Consider the following 21,367-nt stretch of genomic DNA (forward strand, 5'->3'; position numbering starts at 1 on the left):
GCCCGTGAGCCATGGCCGCTGAGCCTGCGCGTCCGGAGCCTGTGCCCCGCAATGGGAGAGGCCACAACAGTGAGAGGCCCGCGTACCACAAAAAAAAAAAAAAAAAAAAAAAAAAAATCAGAGGGCTGATATTCAGACTTTTTTATAAAGCTACAGTAATCAAAACAATATAGTTTTGGTATCAAGTTCAACAAACAAATTACTGAAAGAGAAAAGAGGTGAGAAAGAGATCCACACATATATGGACAACTGATTTTTGACAAAGGTGAAAAGGCAATTTACTGGAGAAATAATAGCCTTTCAACATATAGTGTGGAAACAACTCAATATGCATATGCCAAAAAAAAAAACCTACTTCGAATCATACCTCTTACCATATACAGAAACGAACTATAAATCACAGGCCTAAGTGATGCTAACCCCCAAAATATAAAAATTCTAGAAGAAAACACAGAGAAATTATTTTGACCTTGAATTAGGCAAAAATTTCCTAGATAAAACACCAAAAGCATGATCCACAAAAAGATAAAAACTCTAATTCAAAAAGATACATGCACCCCAATGTTCATAGCAGCACTATTCACAATAGCCAAGACATGGAAGCAACCTAAATGACCATCAACAGAGGGATGGATAAAGAAGATATGGTATATATATGCAACGGCATATTAGCCATCTACTAAAATAAAAATGAAATATTGCCATTTGCAGCAACATGGATGGACCTAGAGATTATCATACTAAGTGAAGTAAGTCAGGCAGAGAAAGACAAATATTCTATGATATCACTTATACAAAGAATCTAAAAAATAATACAAATGAACTTATTTACAAAACAGAAACAGACTCACAGACATAGAGAGCAAACCTATGGTTACCAAAGGAAAAAGGGGAGAGGGAGGGACAAATTAGAGGTATGGGATTAACATATACACACCACTATATACAAAATAGATAAACAACAAGGATTTACTGTACAGCACAACGAACTATATTCAATATCTTGTAATAACCTATAATGAAAAAGAATCTAAAAATATTTATATATATATATAAAGTGAATCACCTTGTTGTACACCTGAAACTAACACAATAATGTAAATTAACTATAGTTCAATTTTTTAAATTAATTTTTAAAAAGCATGATCCATAAAAGAAAAAAATTATAAATTGGACTTATCAAAATTAAAACATCTACTCTCCTAAAGACACTGTAAAGAGATGGAAAGACAAACCACAGACTAAGAGAATATATTTGCAAACTACATATCTGATAAACAGAATATATAAAAACTGGATATCAAAATATACAAAAAGGTCTCAAAACCCAATAAGAAAACAGACCTAATAAAGAAATGGGCAAAAGATTTTGACAGACACTTCACAAAGAAGATATATGGGTGGCAAGTAAACACATGAAAAGATTCTCGGGACTTCCTTGGTGGCACAGTGGTTAAGAATCCGCCTGCCCATGCAGGAGACACAGGTTCAATCCCTGGTCCGGGAAGATCCCACATGCCACGGAGCAACTAAGCCCAAGTGCCACAACTACTGAGCCTGTGCTCTAGAGCCCGCGAGCAACAACTACTGAGCCCACGTGCCACAACTACTGAAGCCCACGTGCCTAGAGCCCATGCTCCGCAACGAGAGAAACCACCGCAATGAGAAACCCGTGCACTGCAATGAAGAGTAGCCCCCACTCACTGCAACTAGAGAAAGCCCGTGTGCAGCAACAGAGACCTGTCACAGACAAAAATAAATAAATAAATTTATTTTTTTAAAAAAAGATTCTCAGCATCACTAATCATTAGGGAAATGAAAATTAAAACAATGATATCCTACTACACATCTATTAGAATGACTAAAATTTTAAAGACTGACAATACCAATTACTGGTGAGGATGAAAGGCAACTCGAACTCTTACACACTGGTAGTAGAAATGTAAAATGGTACAACCTTTTTGGAAGACAATTTGTCCGTTTCCTCAAAACTTATGCATACATCTACATATGATACAACCATTCCACTCCTAGGTATTTACCCAAGAATAAAAGGTTGTGCATGAATCTTCTTATCAACTTTGTTTTATTAGTCCAAAACCAGAAAAAAAAAACTGGAAACAACCCAAATATCCAACAAGAAAATAAATGGAAAGGAAATTGTGGTATATACATACAATGGAAAAGTACTCAGCAATAAAAAGGAATGAACCATTGATACACACTACAACAAAGATGAATCTCAAAACAATTATTCTGTGTGAAAGAAGCCAGACAAAAAAAGAATACATCTTGTTCAATTCAATTTATATAAAATTCTGAAAAATGCAAAATGATCTCCAGTTACATAAAGCATATGAGTGGTTTCTTGGTTGGGGGATGACAAGTGTGAAGGTGAAAAAAAGTGACACTAGCAAACTTTTGGATATGAAGGATATGTTCATTACCTTGATTATGGAAAGGATTTCATAACTATATACATATATCAAAGTTCATCAAACCATGAATTTTAAATACATACTGTTTAGTGCATGTCAATTATACCTCAGTAATGCTGCTTAAAAATAGAATAAATTCTAAATTGCCATAATAAAATACCATACAGATCCATTAGACTCTTTTTTAATATAAGATAATGGAATCTTAGTGACCTTATTTTTACTATAGCTTGAAACATACTACTGTTTTATCATCCTAGAAATTATTTCAATTATTCCCCATAATGCTAAAAAAAAAAGCTAAAGTAATAAGAAACAAAAGAATGATGGAATCACCTGAAGAATGATGCAACAGTTAAATAAATAACAACTACTATATCAACCTTTGGTTTTCTTACTGCAGTGCCCAAATTACTACATCTTTTTTGTATCATCTCTTAAGAGGATATGACAATATCCTAGATGAATTTTCTCAAACTCAAAAAATCAGTGAGTTACTGGTATAGTCTAAAGTATACAATTTAATGATTTTTAGTAAATTTACAAAGCAACCATCAAAACAATCCAATTTTAGGACATTTTCATCAACCCAAAACAGAGTCCTGATTCCCAATTACAGTCACTCAAGTGTATATTTTTAAGGACTAAAAGGAAATATTACCTTCTCATCCAGTCAGTCATTAAAGAGAATGGATTTCATTCCACAATAATATGGGACAAGAACTTTGACTATCCATTTTGCTAAAAGAATGTGTTAATTTTTTTTTTACTTTTTATGATGTTGGTGTACCATCACTTTTACACAACTTGCTACAGTCTTTAAGTAAATAAATACTATAGGCGGGTACATATACAAAGGTATTGTGAAGAAAGGAGATGATGTAGAAATTATTAATTGGACTGGTCACTCTAACTGGTGTTTATAAATCTAAAAATGAGAACCTTTTATAATTATAGGGTAAAAGAGATAGTGGTCCTCTCTTCAATCAAATTACAAGGCATCAAAGTTTTCAAAGTATTTAATTTTGACATGCAAATGCAAAAAAATAAGATAATAAGCTTGAACTTTTTACTGATGCATTTGCATTTTGATGATACAAATGCAAGCAGAACCAGAACCAGCGATAAGGTAGAACCTACTAAAGATGTATTTCAAATCTGGACTCAGTATTTGCAAGATGGATACATTCTATGTTCATGCACGACCACTGATCAGTGGTTAGTTGCACTCAAAGGATGTCGTCAATTTTGGGTATATATATCTTCTAAACCAAGAACATATGGAATAAAAATTTGATTGTGCTATGTCTAAATCTCTACTAAATTTTCTAATTTTTTTCTACTATTCATTTATTCTTACATCTGCAAAATTATTCATAAAATAACTTAAAATTACAAAATAACTAAAAAGGGTCCATTAGACCTGGATGATAAAAGGGGATGACTATTTTTCCTGATAAAAAAAGGGTTAGAAACAAATGAAATTCCAGAAAGCATTATGCTAGAAGAAAATCAGAGGCCATGCCCACCTATGCCCATACATAATTTCCCTTAGCCTCAAAAGTAGTTTCCTAGATTTTAGAAATTATTTGAGTAGTGACTTCTACTACTATGTGCTTTGAGTTTAAAGCAACATTTCTCAAACTTTTCTTACCATAATTAGTAAATATTCTTTACATGAAAACTCACTACAAGTGTGCATACATATGCACATATGACTGAACAATACTTACATTTCTTTTTGTTTCACAAAACAATACTTACATTTACTATGTACAATGCCCTTGTCTAGTTTATTTTGTTTTACTCCATTTTGTAAAATATTGGACAAAATCCACAATCTGAAAACACTAATAATATAGCCTTTCAATATATCATTTTTAAACTTTAAGTTGAGAGTTAAGATGGTACTGGATAAATTATCTGTAACAAGTAAATAAAACCCACCAAGACCAGTAGGCAAGCTCAACTAACAGATGAAGTAGTAGAGCCCCCATGAGGTTACACACATTAACTTCAAGCAAATGAGAGGATAAAGGAAACAACTAACTCAGAAAGAACGGCAGCTTCATGGAAAAGTTACCACAGAGTTCCAAGAAATACCCTCCTGCTGCTGACTCTTTTGCTGGGAAACCAGAGCTGTCCAAATGTCTTACAACTGGAATGACTACTGTCTCACTAGCAAGTTCAAGCTATTGAATCTTTCTTCCTCTTCTTCTCTGGGATGAAGAGGGGAAAACAGTAGAATGAAGTAAACATTATTGCTTCTGCTTCCCTTACTTTCAATTCTTTCTAAATTAAGTTTGAGGTAAAACTCAAATCAAGAGACCTAAAGGTTTAATGAATTTTCTCTAAATCTAAAAACAGTTAATCACTCCTTGGAAGAATAGTTTTAAAACATTTAGAAAGTGGCAATCCCTCAAGTCCTGATGTTACTCATCATAAACTATCAAAGCAGATACACTGCATGCTTATAACACAAGGCAAACGAGAGGACAGGAGAGACCAAGCTAGTAACTAAAATATAAAGTGCCATCTACACTGGGTAAGGAGGTTAAAAGAAAGTAGAAGGTGATGAATGGTGGGATTCTATTTTGTTTTCATATTCATTAGCCCCAGAAAGGGTAAGATATTTTGGGGGCTTGATGGGATAGGCAAGATGCTGACTTAAATGAAAAAATAAAATTTTTGAAGACGCCCCCCAAAAAGGGCAAAGCAATCATAATAAGAAATCTAAAGAAACATAATCATTGTACAATATATGGCTCAACTGAAAATAATATTTATGTATTTACCATGGAAATAGTGAATATTGATTTAATTTTAAAACTGTGATATAACTCTATTGGGAAATAATAGGAGAAGTGAAATAAGAATAAGGAAGGAGTTTTAGAGGGCTAAATCTTCATCTCTCAATTAGGATGTCAAGAGGCAGGTCTAAAACTGGAAATCAAGAAACTGCAGTATAACTGTATGATTTAGAAATATACAGATAAATAGGACAACAAAAATTAAGATGTAGAAGCTGGACAGAGTCAAAACTGGTCATCTGATCCACATTTTACCATCTTATTGATAATTTTCCTTTCAGAAACATTATTCCCTTCAAATATTTTTCATAAACTAAAAAATGATTAACTATCCCTTCTGAACATAAGTAGGACATATGTAGTCAAAAAGTTACTGGTACTATCTTGGAGGGGAGAGACTATTAGAAATTGGAGTAAGCACCAAAGAAGAAGAGTGAGAAATGGTGAAAGAAACAGAATCCTGGTCAGATCACTGGAGCCCTGCATCAAGTCTCACGTGAAGCTAGTCCTTCCCTTTCCCTATTGGCCAATAAAGTTCACTTATTATTTAAGGCAAAAAAAAAAGATTAACCAACCATGTTCATTCTGCTTTCCCAAAGCATAGCCAGTTCTTTTCCAGACCCAACAATCACAATTCTTTTAACCAAAGCAGGATCTAATTCCTGACCCGTGCTTATTTCTATTGCTCTTATTTTTTTCAAATCTAAGTCTGCACATTCTTCTGAAATCAGTATGACCAAATACGATGGAGAATTTAGTTTTATGACTAAATTGACAAGACTTGGTATTACAGAAACATAACACAGGATCCCATCCTCAGGGCCAACTCTTATCAGGCAACTGTACACCTAGCATACTGGACAGCCAGAGCAGATCATTTTTCATCACACCTGCTCCTTTATACAAAATTATTTTCTGTAATAATCATGAAATGAAAAATAATAACAATGCAGAAAAGACACAAATTTTTTCTTCTACTGGATCTTGTACACATTATGACACTAAAAATGTTTAAATAAAAATAAAATTCACACAACAAAAAAGGGAAAAGTAACAGACAAAAATACCCATTAATTATACTAATTTAATTTTTGAAAACAGGAAAATATTTGTAAGTACATAAGAGATTGTCACATCATAGTTTCTGTTTTGAGTTTTACTTATGCAAATTTGTCAGTGAATTCATTAAAATTGATCTTTCTCATATATTCATGTTCAGTAGGGAATAAAGCCAGATTTTTCAATTTATCTTTGCTCATAATAAATTGAAGAATATTTTTTGTTAATTTTAATTTTGAGTTTCTTTCTTTAAGCAACAGGTATCCAAATAGCTAGAAAATATCTTAATGATAATAAGTTTGATAGTCTCATAAAATAGCTATTTCAAAATAAATTCCAGAAATTGCAATAATGTTCATGTCTTTGCTTCTATAGGATTTTTTCTAGCAACTTTCAGGCGTCTCATAGTCGAAAAGCCTTAAACAAAAATAAATACTCCAAGAACTTAAGTTCTATTTCTTCATCTCTACAATCACTAGACTATCAGTTCACTTCAAATCTACCACTTAAACTCAGAAATATTTAATACCACGGGGGAACTGAAAAGAGAAATTTTGCCAGAAAGGAGTCAGAAGGATTCTAAAATCTGACAAACTTACTCTTGAGTGAGGCTAAATGTAGGTGGGTTCGTTGGCGGTGGCAGGGGGTGGTGATGTTCTGAGGTTGACTATAAAACTGGGAGTTCTCTGATTACACTTCTGTAATACAATACAATATAATTCAGGAACAAAGAATAAAGATGTGCTCATTGGAAGCTTACTTATATACTATGAAATCGAAAGTTAATAACAGCAATTGTTTAGAACTTGGACCAAAAGAAGATGTTTTCAGGAAGGAGTATTTGAAAACCAACATTGTTTAGAACTGCTAGTACATGCTGATTTAAAATTAACAAACAAAAAAACAGACTGACTTTTAATTGGTTTTATTTTATTATTATTTTTTAATTCTCTACAGATAATGCAATGCTTATTGCCTGCATCTGGCTGGGATGGACCATTCCTACCACCCCACCCTTGCTACACCTCTGCCATCAGGGCACCAACCCAAAAGTTACCTAAGCTTCAACCCAAAAGCTTGTGAGTCACAATGCCCAACTCAGTCCTATTTTCCTCATGGGGGAAAAAAATGGAGGCTGAAAACTTGGCTCATACTTAGAGCAGAATAATTTTTTAAGTTACAGGATTTTAAAAATATACGAATTTTAAAATGCACACTTGAACTCAAAATTAGGTAAACAAAAGCTTTTCAACCAACTGCCCCTTGAAATAGTGAAATGGGCTTATTTCTATAGGATTTATCAATGACCTATCTTTTTTTTAAATTAATTTTTATTGGAGTATAGTTGTTTTACAATGTTGTGTTAGTTTCTGCTGTACAGCAAAGTGAATCAGCTATATGTATACATATATCCCCTTCTTTTTGGATTTCCTTCCCACTTAGGTCACCAAAGAGCACTGAGTAGAGCTCCCTGTGCTATAAAGTAGGTTCTCATTAGTTGTCTATTTTATACATAGTAGTGTATATATGTCAATCCCAATCTCCCAATTCATCCCATCCCCTCTTCCCCCTCCCACGGTATCCATACGTCCATTCTCTACGTATGTAGAGAATGGACGTATGGATACCGTGGGAGGGGGAATATTCTTCTCTATTTCTTAGAGAAGAATAATTTTGTTTTCATTTTTTTGAGAATAAAATAAGCAAAGTTGCTACATAAACTCATTGCCTTTAAATATACTATCTGAAATTAAAACATTCTAAAAGCATAATAAAAATAAAGCTCATTCAGATTTTGAAAGCTCTGTAAATGGAATGGCCTTGGCCATAAGGTACAGCAGAGAAAAAGTATCCTAAGAGACTAAAAATCTAGTCTTAGCTTTGCACTACCCAGAGATGTGACTCTGAGTACAGAAGCATTTTCTTCTTTGGCCTCTACTGTAGTGAACTCATGACAGTTCACTCTCCCATAAAAGAGGAGAGCTGCTAAGGATTTTTCCCAGTTCTTGCAGCCTCTTTAGAAACATATTTTTTTAATACTTGATAAATAACTGAACTTAAAGCAACTCACACAACTGTCTTGCCCCAGAGAACCCTTCTCCCTAGTCTCCCTTATCACATTTAAATGGCAATTTTGTACCTCAGATATAACCCTGGGAGCAACTTTTTAGTAACCCTGCACACGACATCCAATCCATCAAAAATTCTCTATTTTATGCTATCAAAATTATATTCATAATTTGATCACTTTCTCAGCAACTACACTGTCACTATCTTAGTATAAGCCACTACCATCTTAACTAAGACAGTTGCAAGTTTTCTTGTTTTCTCTCCACCATCCATTCTCCTATAACAGATCTTTCTAAATGTAAGTCATATGACACACCTTTGTCCAAAATTCTATGACTTCTCATCTTCGTCACAGTAAAATCCCAAGTCTTGACCATCATCTAAAAAAAAAACCCTACATAGTCTAACTGGGCCCAGCCTGCCTTCTTATATCAAAACCTGCTACCACTCTGACCTCATCTCCTGCTATTCCCCACTTCACGCTACTCCAGGCACTGGACTCCTTTCTCATCCTCACACACATGCCCATCTCAGGGCCACTGCACTCAGAGATGCTCTGCCTATCCCTATTATATCACATGATTAGCTTCTTTGCTTAATTCATGTCTGTTCAAATATCATCCTACAAAAGATTCCACCCCGACCTATGTAAAAATAGCACTCTACACCAATCACTACATATCCCTTTATCCTGAGGTTTGTCTTTTGAAGACAAATACCGCAGGATAAAGTATTTTGATACTGCCATCTAACAAATTCATCAGTGTATTTATATTGTTCATTTCATCCCAATATAATGTGAGCTTCACGACAGTAGGTGCTTTCTCTGTTTTGCTCACTGTTGTTTTTTTAGTACCTAGAAAAGTAACTGACACACAGGAGGTGCTTCATAATCGAATGAGTGATAATCAAATGAATAACAAAAGTAAAAAAAAAAACTGCTAAATAATCAATTATTTTCTCAATTAACATGAGCTAAATACTATGAGGTTTCGTTTCCCAGCAGAGACAATTATATATAGATATACAGAGTCAATTGAATTTTATAGCGATTTGGGAGGGACTGAGCAAATTCCAATAATAAACGGAACTTCCTTTTTTAGGGTCCTGCAGGAATCTGAATTAAAACTATTTCATTGTCATAATTTATAGTTATAATTTTATTACTAAACTAAATAATTTAGTTTATTTAGTGCTGATTTTCTGAGATTAATTTTGGAGTATACATATTTTTAAATTAATACTATGATTGAATACTTTTAAAGTCCTTACTACAAACGACTATTCTGGAATCAACTGCATAATTACATTTCCTCAGTGACCCTGTAATCTCGTGAGCATTTACTCTAGACTAAACAGCCTCATTCAGCTGCCCTGTGTCTGACGGTCGATGAAAGAAGCTTGTTTGACAACTGCTTCAAGCAGAAACATATTTTTTTCCATGACTGTAAAAAAAGATTTAAAACTTACCAGACTAGTGCCAGACTAGAAGATTAAGCAAAAGATTCATGATAGATGTGAGTTGATTTCTTTTTAATTCAAATGCCAGCAAAAACAGATACTACAGATATTTTGCTGTCATAGCTATAAAAAAAGTTAATTTAGTAATACTTTCATAATTAAAACAAAGTATATATCATATATTATATACACATACGTATTGCAATTTTTGTGAGTTTTGTACTTCTCCATATTCTTTGACTTTCTGGAGCCCCTGAGAATTTTTCCAAAACTAATGTATAAACTTAACCGTACAGGATTAAAAACAAAACAAACAGAAACCAAAATAAACACCTTTTCTCCATTCTTAGACAATCCATGGATAGTAAGTCAATAGGTAAAGACTTTGACCAAAAAATAGAAATTCTACAATATGATTTTTTTAAAATACTTCAACATGATAAGAAAAATCACTTAATCAACCAACATGACACTTAATGATAAAACACTTGAAGGATTCACAAAAAAAAAAAAATGAGACACAAGAAACTGCAATTATCAAAACTGTATGACACAAGTTAAGAAGTTCTAGCCAAATGCGATAAAATATGAAACTGAAATCAGAGACAGAGCATTTAAGAGAAAAAAATTGTTTTTTCAGGTGACTGACTTCCAGATAAAACCCCAGATAGTCACCTTAAAAAACAAAATTTTCAGTAAAACAGCTATATACAAAATGAAAATATATTTAACCAAGAACCAGTAAGAAAGCATAATGAAAACAATTTTATAATAACAGCATCATAAGTATGACGTAACAAAAATTAATTTCCAAGAAATGTGTCAGATATACAAAAACTCAATAAATTTTAAAAGTCCACTCTTTTCATATCAGTTTATAAGTTTAAAGCAATTCCAAATAAAATACCCAAAAAAGGGGTGTTTGGTTGTATCTAGGGGGTAATAGGAATGGCCGTGTCTTAGTTGTTAAGGTGTTTTGGTTTGCTTTGTTTGATTACTTGTTTCATAATATTCTATAATGAAAATTTTCAAATGTACAGAAAACTTGAAAGAACTGTAGGGTGCTTTGCTGCTTTGGCCAACAAAGTTTACTTGGAAGAACATATGTATAAAAATGCTAAGAACACTCTGAAAAAGATAAGTAGCAAAGGAAGACTTGCCCCACTCTGGTAGGCAGAATTCTGGGATGGCCCCCAAGATTCCCACCCCCTTGTGTGCAGCCCTGCATGATTTTGTCCTCATGGATATGATGGATTTCAATCCTTAGATTATAGTATATCACAAGAGGGATTTTGCAGATGTAATTAAGATCTCGAATTGGTTGATTATAAGTTAATAAAAAAGGAAATTATCTAAGTGGGCCAAACTTAAACAAGTAGGACCCCTTAAAAAAGGAAGAGATCCGAAGAGATTTTCTCCTGTTAGCACTGAAGAAGATGGAAGCCATTGTGAGTTCTACACTGGCAAGAAACCTAATTCTACCAATAATGTGAATGAGCTTGAAAGACAGCCCCCCCAGACCTCGCTTACATGGACCCACAGCACCTGCTGACACTTTGATCACAGCCACATGCAATCTGAGTATACAATCCAAGTAACCCATGCCCAGACTCATAATCCACAGACACTGATAATAAATGAGATAAAATGGATGTTGTTTTAAGCCACTTAAATCTGTGGTAATTTGATACACAGCAATAGAAAATAAATATACAACTTAATACTAAAACATATCATGAATTTAAATGAATAATAATATGATATGGTTAAAAAACGTAAACATAGATTATTGAAAAAGAAAGGTCAGTGGACCAAAAGCCCGAGTATGTTAATCTAAAACATCAATGGAAAAACGAAGGACTACTGAATAAATTATTCTGGGCCAACTGATTTACTAGTTGAAAAAAACAGAGTAAAGATTCTTTTATAGCTCCTTACAAATAAATAAATTCCAGATGGATTAAGTGATTACATGTAAATATCAAAGCTACCTAAAATTAGAATATAAATAAATATATATAAAGTTTTGTGTTGGTTTAGGACTTCTTAAGTATAAGAGCAATGGAAAATTAGCAGGACATCATTAATATATTTTACTGCTCAAAGATTAAACCTACTTCACATAAAGCAACCCAAGTGTCCATCAACAGATGAATGGATAAAGATGTGGTGTGTTTACACACACACACACACACACACACACACACACACACACACACACACACACACACACACTGGAATATTACCCAACCATAAAAAAGAATGAAATCCTGCCATTTGCAACAATGTGGATGAACCTAGACAGTATTATGCATAGTGAAATAAGTCAGACAGAGAAAGACAAAAGCTCTGTTATTATTTATATGTGGAATCTAAAAAATAAAACAAATGAATGTACATAACAAAACAGAAACAGACTCACAGATATAGAAAACAAACTAGTGGTTACAAATAGAGAGAGGGAAGAGGGAGGGGCAAGATAGGGATATGGGATTAAGAGATGCAAGCTACTATGTATAAAATAGGAAAGGAACAAGGATATACTGTACAGCAAAGGGAAACAGTCATTATTTTGTAATAATTTTAAAGGGAATATAGTCTATAAAAATACTGAATCACTATGCTGTAACCTGAAACTAATATAATATTGTAAATCAACTACATTTCAATTAAAACAAAAATAGGAACAAAGTCAACCATGGCCATAAAAAGTCAAAAAAGAAAAACAGGGCTTCCCTGGTGGTGCAACCCCTGAGGGTTCGCCTGCTGACGCAGGGGACACAGGTTCGTGCCCCGGTCCGGGAGGGTCCCACATGCTGCGGAGTGGCTGGGCCTGTGGGCCATGGCCACTGAGCCTGCGCGTCTAGAGCCTGTGCTCCTCAACGGGAGAGGCCACGGCCATGACAGGTACGCATACCGCAAAAAAAAAAAACAAAAACAAAAACAAAATATATCAAACGTTAATAGTCTTACTATATGGCTGACATATAAATAAGGAAAATGCTACACCAATAGAAAAGGGAATAAGGGGCATAAACAGACAATTCATGCATAGGGAGGAAAAGAGGGAAAGAAATTACTAAGGGGACTGTGCCAAAATTGTAAAGATGCCTCCTAAGGAAATGGAACAGCACATGCAATGGCGCAAAAATTTGTGAGACACCATGAGGTTCTTAAGAAACACCAAGTATGAGAGGACCAGGACATATGGCTACAAAGGTAGATAGGGGACAGATTATGCAGATAATGATGAGCCACTGAAGAATATTAATAATAGAGAGACATGCCCAGATTGATATATTAGAAAGTCTTCTCTGGCAAAAATGAGGAAGACTTAAGGAGGGAGACTAAAAGAGTGTTACAAGAAAAAATTTTTTTAAATATGTTTCATACCTCATCTCAAATTCTTGACATATAAAGTTCCAATTTATCAATTTTTAAGAGCAAAAGAATGATCACGAAAAGTATCTCCAGGGTTGGCATAAACCTTCCAGACTTCAGAAAATACTACAAAGCTACAGTAATAAAAACAGCATGGTATTGGCACAAAAACAGACATATAGATCAGTGGAACAGAATAGAGGGCCCAGAAATAAATCCACACACCTATGGCCAATTAATCTGCAACAAAAATGTCAAGAATATACAATGGAGAAAAGACAGTCTCTTAAGCGAGTGGTGTTGGGAAACCTAGACAGCTAAATGTAAATCAATGAGATTATAACACTCCCTCAAACTATATACAAAAATAAACTCAAAATGGTTTAAAGACCTAAATGTAAGACATGACACCATAAAAATCCTAGAAGAGAACACAGACAAAACATTATTGACACAAATCATAGCAGTATTTTCTTAGATCAGTCTCCCAAAGCAAAAGAAATAAGCAAAAATAAACAAATGGGATGTAATCAAACTTAAAAGCTTTTGCACAGTAAAGAAAACCATAAACAAAACAAAAGACAACCTACAGAATGGGAGAAAATATTTGCAAATGATGCAAGTAACAAAGGGTTAATATCCAAAATATACAAACAGCTCACACAACTCATTATCAAAAAAACAAACAACCAATCAAAAATAGACAGAAGGGGCTTCCCTGGTGGCGCAGTGGTTGGGAGTCCGCCTGCCAATGCAGGGGACACGGGTTCGTGCCCCAGTCCTGGAGGATCCCACATGCCGCGGAGCGGCTGGGCCCGTGGGCCATGGCCGCTGAGCCTGTGCGTCTGGAGCCTGTGCTCCACAACGGGAGAGGCCGCAACGGTGAGAGACCCGCGAACCACACACAAAAAAATAGAACACCTAAAGTGACATTTCTCCAAAGACATACAGATGGCCAACAGTCACAAGAAAAGATGCTCAACATTGCTAATTATTAGAGAAATGCAATTCAAAACCACAATGAGGTATCACCTCACACAGGCCAGAATGACTATCATCAGAAAAGTCTACAAATAATAAATGCTGGAGAGGGTGTGGAGAAAAGGAAACCCTCCTACACTGTTGGTTGGAATGTAAATTGGTGCAGCCACCATGGAAAATAATATGGAGGTTCCTTAAAAAACTATAAATAGAGCTACCATATGACCCAGCAATCCCACTCCTAAGCATCTATCTGTACACACAATGGAATATTACTCAGCCATAAAAAAGAATGAAATATTGCCATTTGCAGCAACATGGATAGACCTAGAGAATATCATACTAAGGTGAAATAAGTCAGACAAAGACAAATATTATATGATATTACTTATACATGGAATCTAAAAAATAATACAAATGAATTTATAGACAAAACAGAAACAGACTCACAGACATAGAAAACATACTTATGGTTACCAAAGGGGAAAGAGGGGGGAAGGATAAATTAGGAATATGGGATTAACAGGTACAAACTACTATACATAAAATGGATAAGCAACAAGGATTTACTCTACAGCACAGGGAATTATATTTGATATCTTATAACAACCTATAATGGAAAATAATCTGAAAAAATACTTATATATAACTGAATCACTCTGCTGTACACTTTGGAAGAAATCCAAAGTGATGGAAGGAAGGATCCAAAGTGATGGAAGGAAGGAAGGGAGGGAGGAAAAGAATCTCCAGGGTTACTGTGAAGGTGGATCTTCTACTTTAGGGGAACTATATCCTATCCTATTCCCTCAAGAATGAACATTTTAATTGTTTTGCCAATAACAGTAATGGATTTGTAACAGGTCAGTTACTTCTGTTCAGCGATTTGATTTTTATCAGTGTAGTCTACAGCCACACAAGAAAACAAAATTGATAGGTGCTGATGAAGATCAAATAAGAAACTTCCTTCTAATTATCATCAGGTTCTACTATTATTACAACCACAATTTTTTTTTTTTTTTTTTTTTTTTTTTTGCGGTACACAGGCCTCTCACTGTTGTGGCCTCTCCTGTTGCAGAGCACAGGCTCTGGACGTGCAGGCTCAGTGGCCATGGCTCACGGGCCTAGCCGCTCCACAGCATGTGGGATCTTCCTGGACTGGGGCACAAACCCGTGGTCTCCTGCATTGGCTGGTGGACTCTCAACCACTGCACCACCAGCCGCTCCACAGCATGTGGGATCTTCCTGGACTGGGGCACAAACCCGTGGTCTCCTGCATTGGCTGGTGGACTCTCAACCACTGCACCACCAGGGACGACCCACAATTTTTTTCACAAGTGATTTCATAATAATAGCTAAATAATCTTATCAACTGGTTAGGAAGGACTCTAGATAGTAAACTATCACAGTTTAAATCTATTTTTTAAAGCTCTCATAGTTGATAGCACAGGACTTACATCAGTTATGTTAACAGGAGAGACAGAAATGAATGTGTGCACTTGGCTACGACACTCTACCACAAAGAAACATACAAAAATGTTCTACGGAAATGAAGATTAAAATTTTATTCTACAGAAATCTGGTAGCAAATGGTTTCATTTAAATTCACAAATAAGTAAAAGTGAAAAATATACATCTTACTTAAAGATTATAGCTTATAACAGTTTTTCCTTATTTCTGGAATAGGTTCATGAATGAAAAGTTCATATTAAATAAATCACATATTTTTAAAACAGTAGTGATATTTGACTAAATAATTTGAAATTGATGAATAAAATTGATAATCTCTGTAATTTGTATTAGTTAAGGGAAATACTCTTCTTTGGGTGGGAGGTAGTAAAATATTAACTAGAAAGCCAGTTGGTTATTAAAAAGACACTCTCACAATGCCAATCAATGAGACTTTACTAAACTAACCACTAAAGCTGCAGTCTGGGGAATTTCAATTAGCAGTTAAGTTTTCCCAATGCTTGCTCCCACTGGCACAGAATTAATAAAACATGTTTACATATTGCCTTGAGCAAACCAGAAAAGTACTGCCAGTGCAATCTGAACTATAATTATATATTCATAATACCCTCCTGAATGAGAAATTCTCATTTATTCTTCATCTACTTCTAAAGTTTAACTAACTTTAGAAAAGATTCCAGTAAAAATCACCTAAAATCTCATGGCAATGTACTTCTGATTTTGTCCTTTATCTAAGTTATACATGAGGACAAAAAAGTAGTTCTTTGGAGACACAATGCCTCCTAAGACCTTATGCCACATACTCTCAAAAATATATTGTTAAAAGTATTTTGAAAGTGCCTGCATTCATAGTTTTGCACCAACTAAAGTGAAGCTACAAAATGTAGTATTCTTAACTTCTTCATGTCATACAGATTTCAAAGCAAATATAAGAAAATGGAAATAAGGTAATTTATTCTCTATTTGCCTCTAGAGAAACTGAACTTGTTTCCTCTGTAGGATAAAATAACATAAAATGGAAAATTTGTTGTAACAGGAAAAGAAAAGAGAGAGGAGTAGAAGCTAGAGTTTTATGGGAAGGGGGAGAGCCCATTGTAAAAAGATTAACTGGGGCTTATTAGATGTAATCTTCTAACAAAAATATGGACAACCCTTAGAACAGATGTGTAACTACTATACCTTAAGTCAACTAAAGTTTATATTCCTGAACCTTAAGAGTAGCACCTTTGTAGATACCAAATTATTCTTTGAAAATTCACTTCACAGAGTAACTTCTTCAGTTTCTTTCTAAATGTTTCTGAAAATTAGATTATGTAAAAATACATTTTTAAATCTAAAGTAATTTCTAAAAAGGAAGAAAGCAATATAGCTTCAAATAATAATTCCAGAAAAGAAAATGAACTAGTAAAGTAAGAAATCAATTTAGGATTTACTTTGGCAAATGTTTAAGCATGAAGTCATAACATGTCACCAAAGAGACCACCTGAGCTAATTCATCCTGGCTCCCAAAATGAAACTGTCTGTAGAATTCAATCCCTTACGGGACTTCCTTTATGGCACAGTGGTTAAGACTCTGCACTCCCAATGCAGGGGGCCCAGGTTCGATCCCTGGCAGGGAACTGGATCCCACATGCACGCTGCAACGAGGAGTTCACATGCCACAGCTGGGGAGCCCACCTGCCGCAACTAAGACCCGGGCAACAAAATAAACAAATAAGTAAAATATTATTTTTAAAAAAGAATTCAATCCCTTTCTTAAGACACAAGGCTGATGAGAAGGAAGGTATGAGACACATTCTATTTTGGTAGATACTTCTAGATCAAGAAAAAGTCAATGTTTCTTTAGCAATTCTGACATCACTATTGATGATCTAGAAATTCTTCCACTACTTAGCCACAGAAGCTAAAAGAAAGTTATAATCAAGGTCCATTGCTTGAAATACATACAAACTTGTAATCAGAACAATTTGTCTTCTTAACTGTTGTGGATACAGAATATATTGTACAGTCTTTGTTGAGAGAGACAAAAGTATACTTCTAGAATTCTGTAACTAACTATATTTTAAATAGTCAATAATTAATGAAAGCCCCCCAACCACTAAAACAAACAAAATAAAACCATGATCCAGTATCCTTTATTTAGGTTCAAATAAGATTTGAGATATGAAAAACTTGGGAAAAGTACACACACTATAGTTATACCTTATCTACATTGCGCTTACCCTACATTTTTTTTTGATAAATTTACTTACTTACTTATTTACTTATGTATTTATTTTTGGCTGCGTTGGGTCTTTGTTGCTGCATGTGGGCCTTCTCTAGTTGCGGTGAGCAGGGGTTACTCTTCGTTGTGGTGCACAGGCTTCTCATTACAGTGGCTTCTCTCGTTGCGGAGCACGGGATCTAGGCTCACAGGCTTCAGTAGTTGTGGCTCGCGGGCTCAGTAGCTGTGGCACACAGGCTCAGTAGTTGTGGCTCACAGGCTCTAGAGCGCAGGCTCAGTAGCTGTGGCACATGGGTTTAGTTGTTCAGCGGCATGTGGGATCTTCCCAGACCAGGGCTCAAACCCGTGTCTCCTGCACTGGCAGGCAGATTCTTAACCACTGTGCCACCAGGGAAGCCCTACCCTACATTTTAAAATTCAAACCACAATAGTAAAGACAGAAGTAAAACAAAAAGGGCTCCAAACAATTTAAAGTGTTGCCAAAGCTTATTCAATTTTAAAATTTTACTCAAAATAAGAAAAAAACAAAAACAGTCAATCAAGCTACTCTATTTTACAGAGACTTCTAACAGGGGGAGCTAAATATTAACATACAAATATACAGCAGAACCACCACCACAGCAGATTAAAAGAGGAAGATGAGGAGGATATTCCATTGAGTAGACCAAGTAAAAATCAGCAAAAATTGAACATGCACAAAGAAATGAACTATTAAAAAAACAGCCAAGACTCAGCTGCTGGGGTAGGGCAAAGGTTGGGTGCCACTAGAGGAGGAGTAAAAAACCTACTGCCACCCTCCCAAACCCTGTACTGACACAGAATAAAGCCTTCAATCACTGAGGAAAGGCAGGAAACCCACTCTTACCTAAACTAACATAATGATTGAAGCAGAGGCTGAAAGAAGGGCAGGAAACTGTCTTATACCCAAGACGTCCCATCCCCACCACTACAAGACAGACCTCACCTGTGGGACTGGGAGAGGATAGCAAACTCAACTGCATCCTGAAGTAGGAGACAGAAGTTGTTTGCCTCTGGGGAAGAGAAAGGTACACTGAGAAAGCACCACTCTGAGGCTCTGGCACACAGACCTCCTAAAACAAAAATCAGAACAGGAGAACTAAGAAATCCCCTTGCTCCTACCACAAGACTCATTCCAAGTAAAAAGCAAGAGGAGTCTATCGCTGAGAGGGACACAGAGAGAGAACCCCTTTCTGGCTCAAGCTTGCAGAGTCTGCTGAAAGCTGAGGGTGGAGCAAGAAGACTAAGAAAAACCCTCCAGCACTCCAGGCCTCATACTAGGTACAAAGTGGCAACAGATCATGGCTGGAAGAATCTGAAGCCTGTGATACACAGATGGTAACTTGAGCAACAAACCAAACTGAGATCAAACTTGATACTCAACTCCCTAAACTAATGGCCTAATAGAAAAAGGGACATAAATACTCTGGCCATAAATATTATTTATCTCAGTCTCTACTGTTCTGTTGTACAATATTCAAACAAAATTACAATAAACACAAGAAAGCAGGAAAAACAAATATACTATTAAGGTATAAAATAGTCAATAGAATCAGACTCAGAGATGTTAGAACAATCAAAGAGGCACCTGAAAATAACATGATTACTAAGCTGAAGGATCTAGTGGAAAAAGTGGATAATATGTGCAAATTGACAGGGAATTTCAACAAAAAGATGGAAATTACAAAAAGGAGTGAACCAGAAATGCTAGAAATGACAACTTCAATATCAGAAAGAATTCCTTTGATGAGCTTATCAGCAAAAGGGACACAGAAGAAGAATAAGTGAACTGTAAGGAAAGGACAGGAAGAATTATCCAAACTTTTGAAACACAAAACTCAAGAAAAGATTGAAAAATACAAAATAGAGCATCAAAGAACTGTAAAACGACATCAGAAGGTCTTACCTATGTGAAATCAGAGTTTCAGAATGAAAACAGAAAATGGGGCAGAAGAAATCTGTGAAGAGATACTGGTTGAGTTATTTACAAAATAAAAACAAATTATAGTCCCAAGATTTCAGAGAAACTTTTAAAGCTCAGAGAAACTATATCTTCATATATAATGTCACATTATTGTAGAAAACATACAGTAAAATCTTGCTTTTTTAATTCAATCTGGCAATTTCTGCCTATTATTTGGAGTATTTAGACCTGTTCTATCAAACATGGTAGCCACTAACTATATGTGGTTATTTAAATTAACCTGAATAAAATTTAATATACAATTCTTCAGTTACACTAGGCATATTCAAGTGCTCAGTAGAAGCATGCAACTGGTGGCTACTATACTGAACAGCACAGACATAGAATATTCCCATTTCAGAAAGCTTTATTGCATAGTGCTTGTTTAGAACAATGTAATTACTGATACAGTTAAGATTAAATCTACCACCATGCTATTTGTTTCCTAATTATGCCATTTCTTTATTTTTTGCTTCCCTTTCCTGCTCTCCTTTTCATTAATGGAGTATTTTTAATGATTTCATTATTTACTCTGCTACTTGCTTACTGTCTGTCCCTCTTTGTTTTACATTTTTAATTGTTGCTCTAGGATTTATACTAAATATCTGCAAATACTATTATACCTCTTCATGCATAGCGTAGGAACAGTATAACAGCCAAGTTTTTCCCTCTTCCTATCCTTTGTACTAACTGTTGTACAGTTTATTTTTGTGTTCTTATTATTCATGGCCATTTCCATAACCTTTCAAATGTAATTTTTTAAACAAATTTATTTATTTTATTTATTTTTGGCTGTGTTGGGTCTTCGTTGCTGTGCATGGGCTTTCTCTACTTGTGACGAGTGGGAGCTACTATTCATCGCAGTGCACAGGCTTCTCACTGCGGTGGCTTCTCTTGCTGTGGAGCATGGGCTCTGGGTGCATGGGCATCAGTAGTTGTGGCTCGCAGGCTCTAGAGAACAAGCTCAGTAGTTGTGGTGCACAGACTTAGTTGCTCCGTGGGATCTTCCCGGACCAGGGCTCTAACCTGTGTCCCCTGCGTTGGCAGGTGGATTCTTAACCATTCTGCCACCAGTGAAGCCCTCAAATGTAATTTTAATGACAAAATTATTAGAAAAAGCAACTGTAACAGAGGAGTATTTTAAACACTCTGTCTTCACTAACATTAAAAGTAAAGATTTTAAGAAAATTTATTTTAAAGATACAGAATTCTGGCCCTTGCTAACCCAGCAAGAAATAAGAAATCAATATCTATATCACTTATAACTTTTTACATAAAACCCGATATTGTCTCTCTTTTCAAGCTTCAATTTTAACATCTAGGCCGATTATTTGATAAATTTGTTATGAAAAACTCAAAAGGGGTTTAAGGTTTTGTTTCACTTCCCCATAGCTTCATGCTTGGAGGTTGCAGGACTTTTAAGAGAATACAAAACTAAAGAATATCTTAAGATCTACCAAAGAGCAGATAAGTGAATTATTTATCATTTTCACAG

At 35.1% G+C, this 21,367-nt stretch overlaps 1 protein-coding gene across 3 annotated transcripts in view; it reads right to left on the reverse strand.

Moving 5' to 3' along the window:
- Positions 1 to 21,367, reverse strand: part of MNAT1 (MNAT1 component of CDK activating kinase) — a 228,101-nt gene that overhangs the window by 71,476 nt on the left and 135,258 nt on the right. Inside the window, exons 8-9 of one of the 3 annotated variants that reach the window (XM_067028386.1) lie at positions 19,816 to 19,867; positions 17,788 to 19,698 (exon numbers count right to left, since the gene is read on the reverse strand). The exons of 1 other annotated variant lie outside the window; for it this stretch is intronic. In XM_067028386.1, coding sequence (XP_066884487.1) covers positions 19,834 to 19,867 — 34 coding nt within the window. In that variant the 3' untranslated portion in view covers positions 17,788 to 19,698; positions 19,816 to 19,833. Of the gene's footprint in view, positions 1 to 17,787; positions 19,699 to 19,815; positions 19,868 to 20,316; positions 20,954 to 21,367 lie in introns of those variants that run through there. One more of the 3 variants, XM_067028384.1, reaches the window with a different exon arrangement.

The sequence above is a fragment of the Kogia breviceps genome, chromosome 3, assembly GCF_026419965.1.
Source record: "Kogia breviceps isolate mKogBre1 chromosome 3, mKogBre1 haplotype 1, whole genome shotgun sequence".
Classification (NCBI taxonomy): Eukaryota; Metazoa; Chordata; class Mammalia; order Artiodactyla; family Physeteridae; genus Kogia; species Kogia breviceps.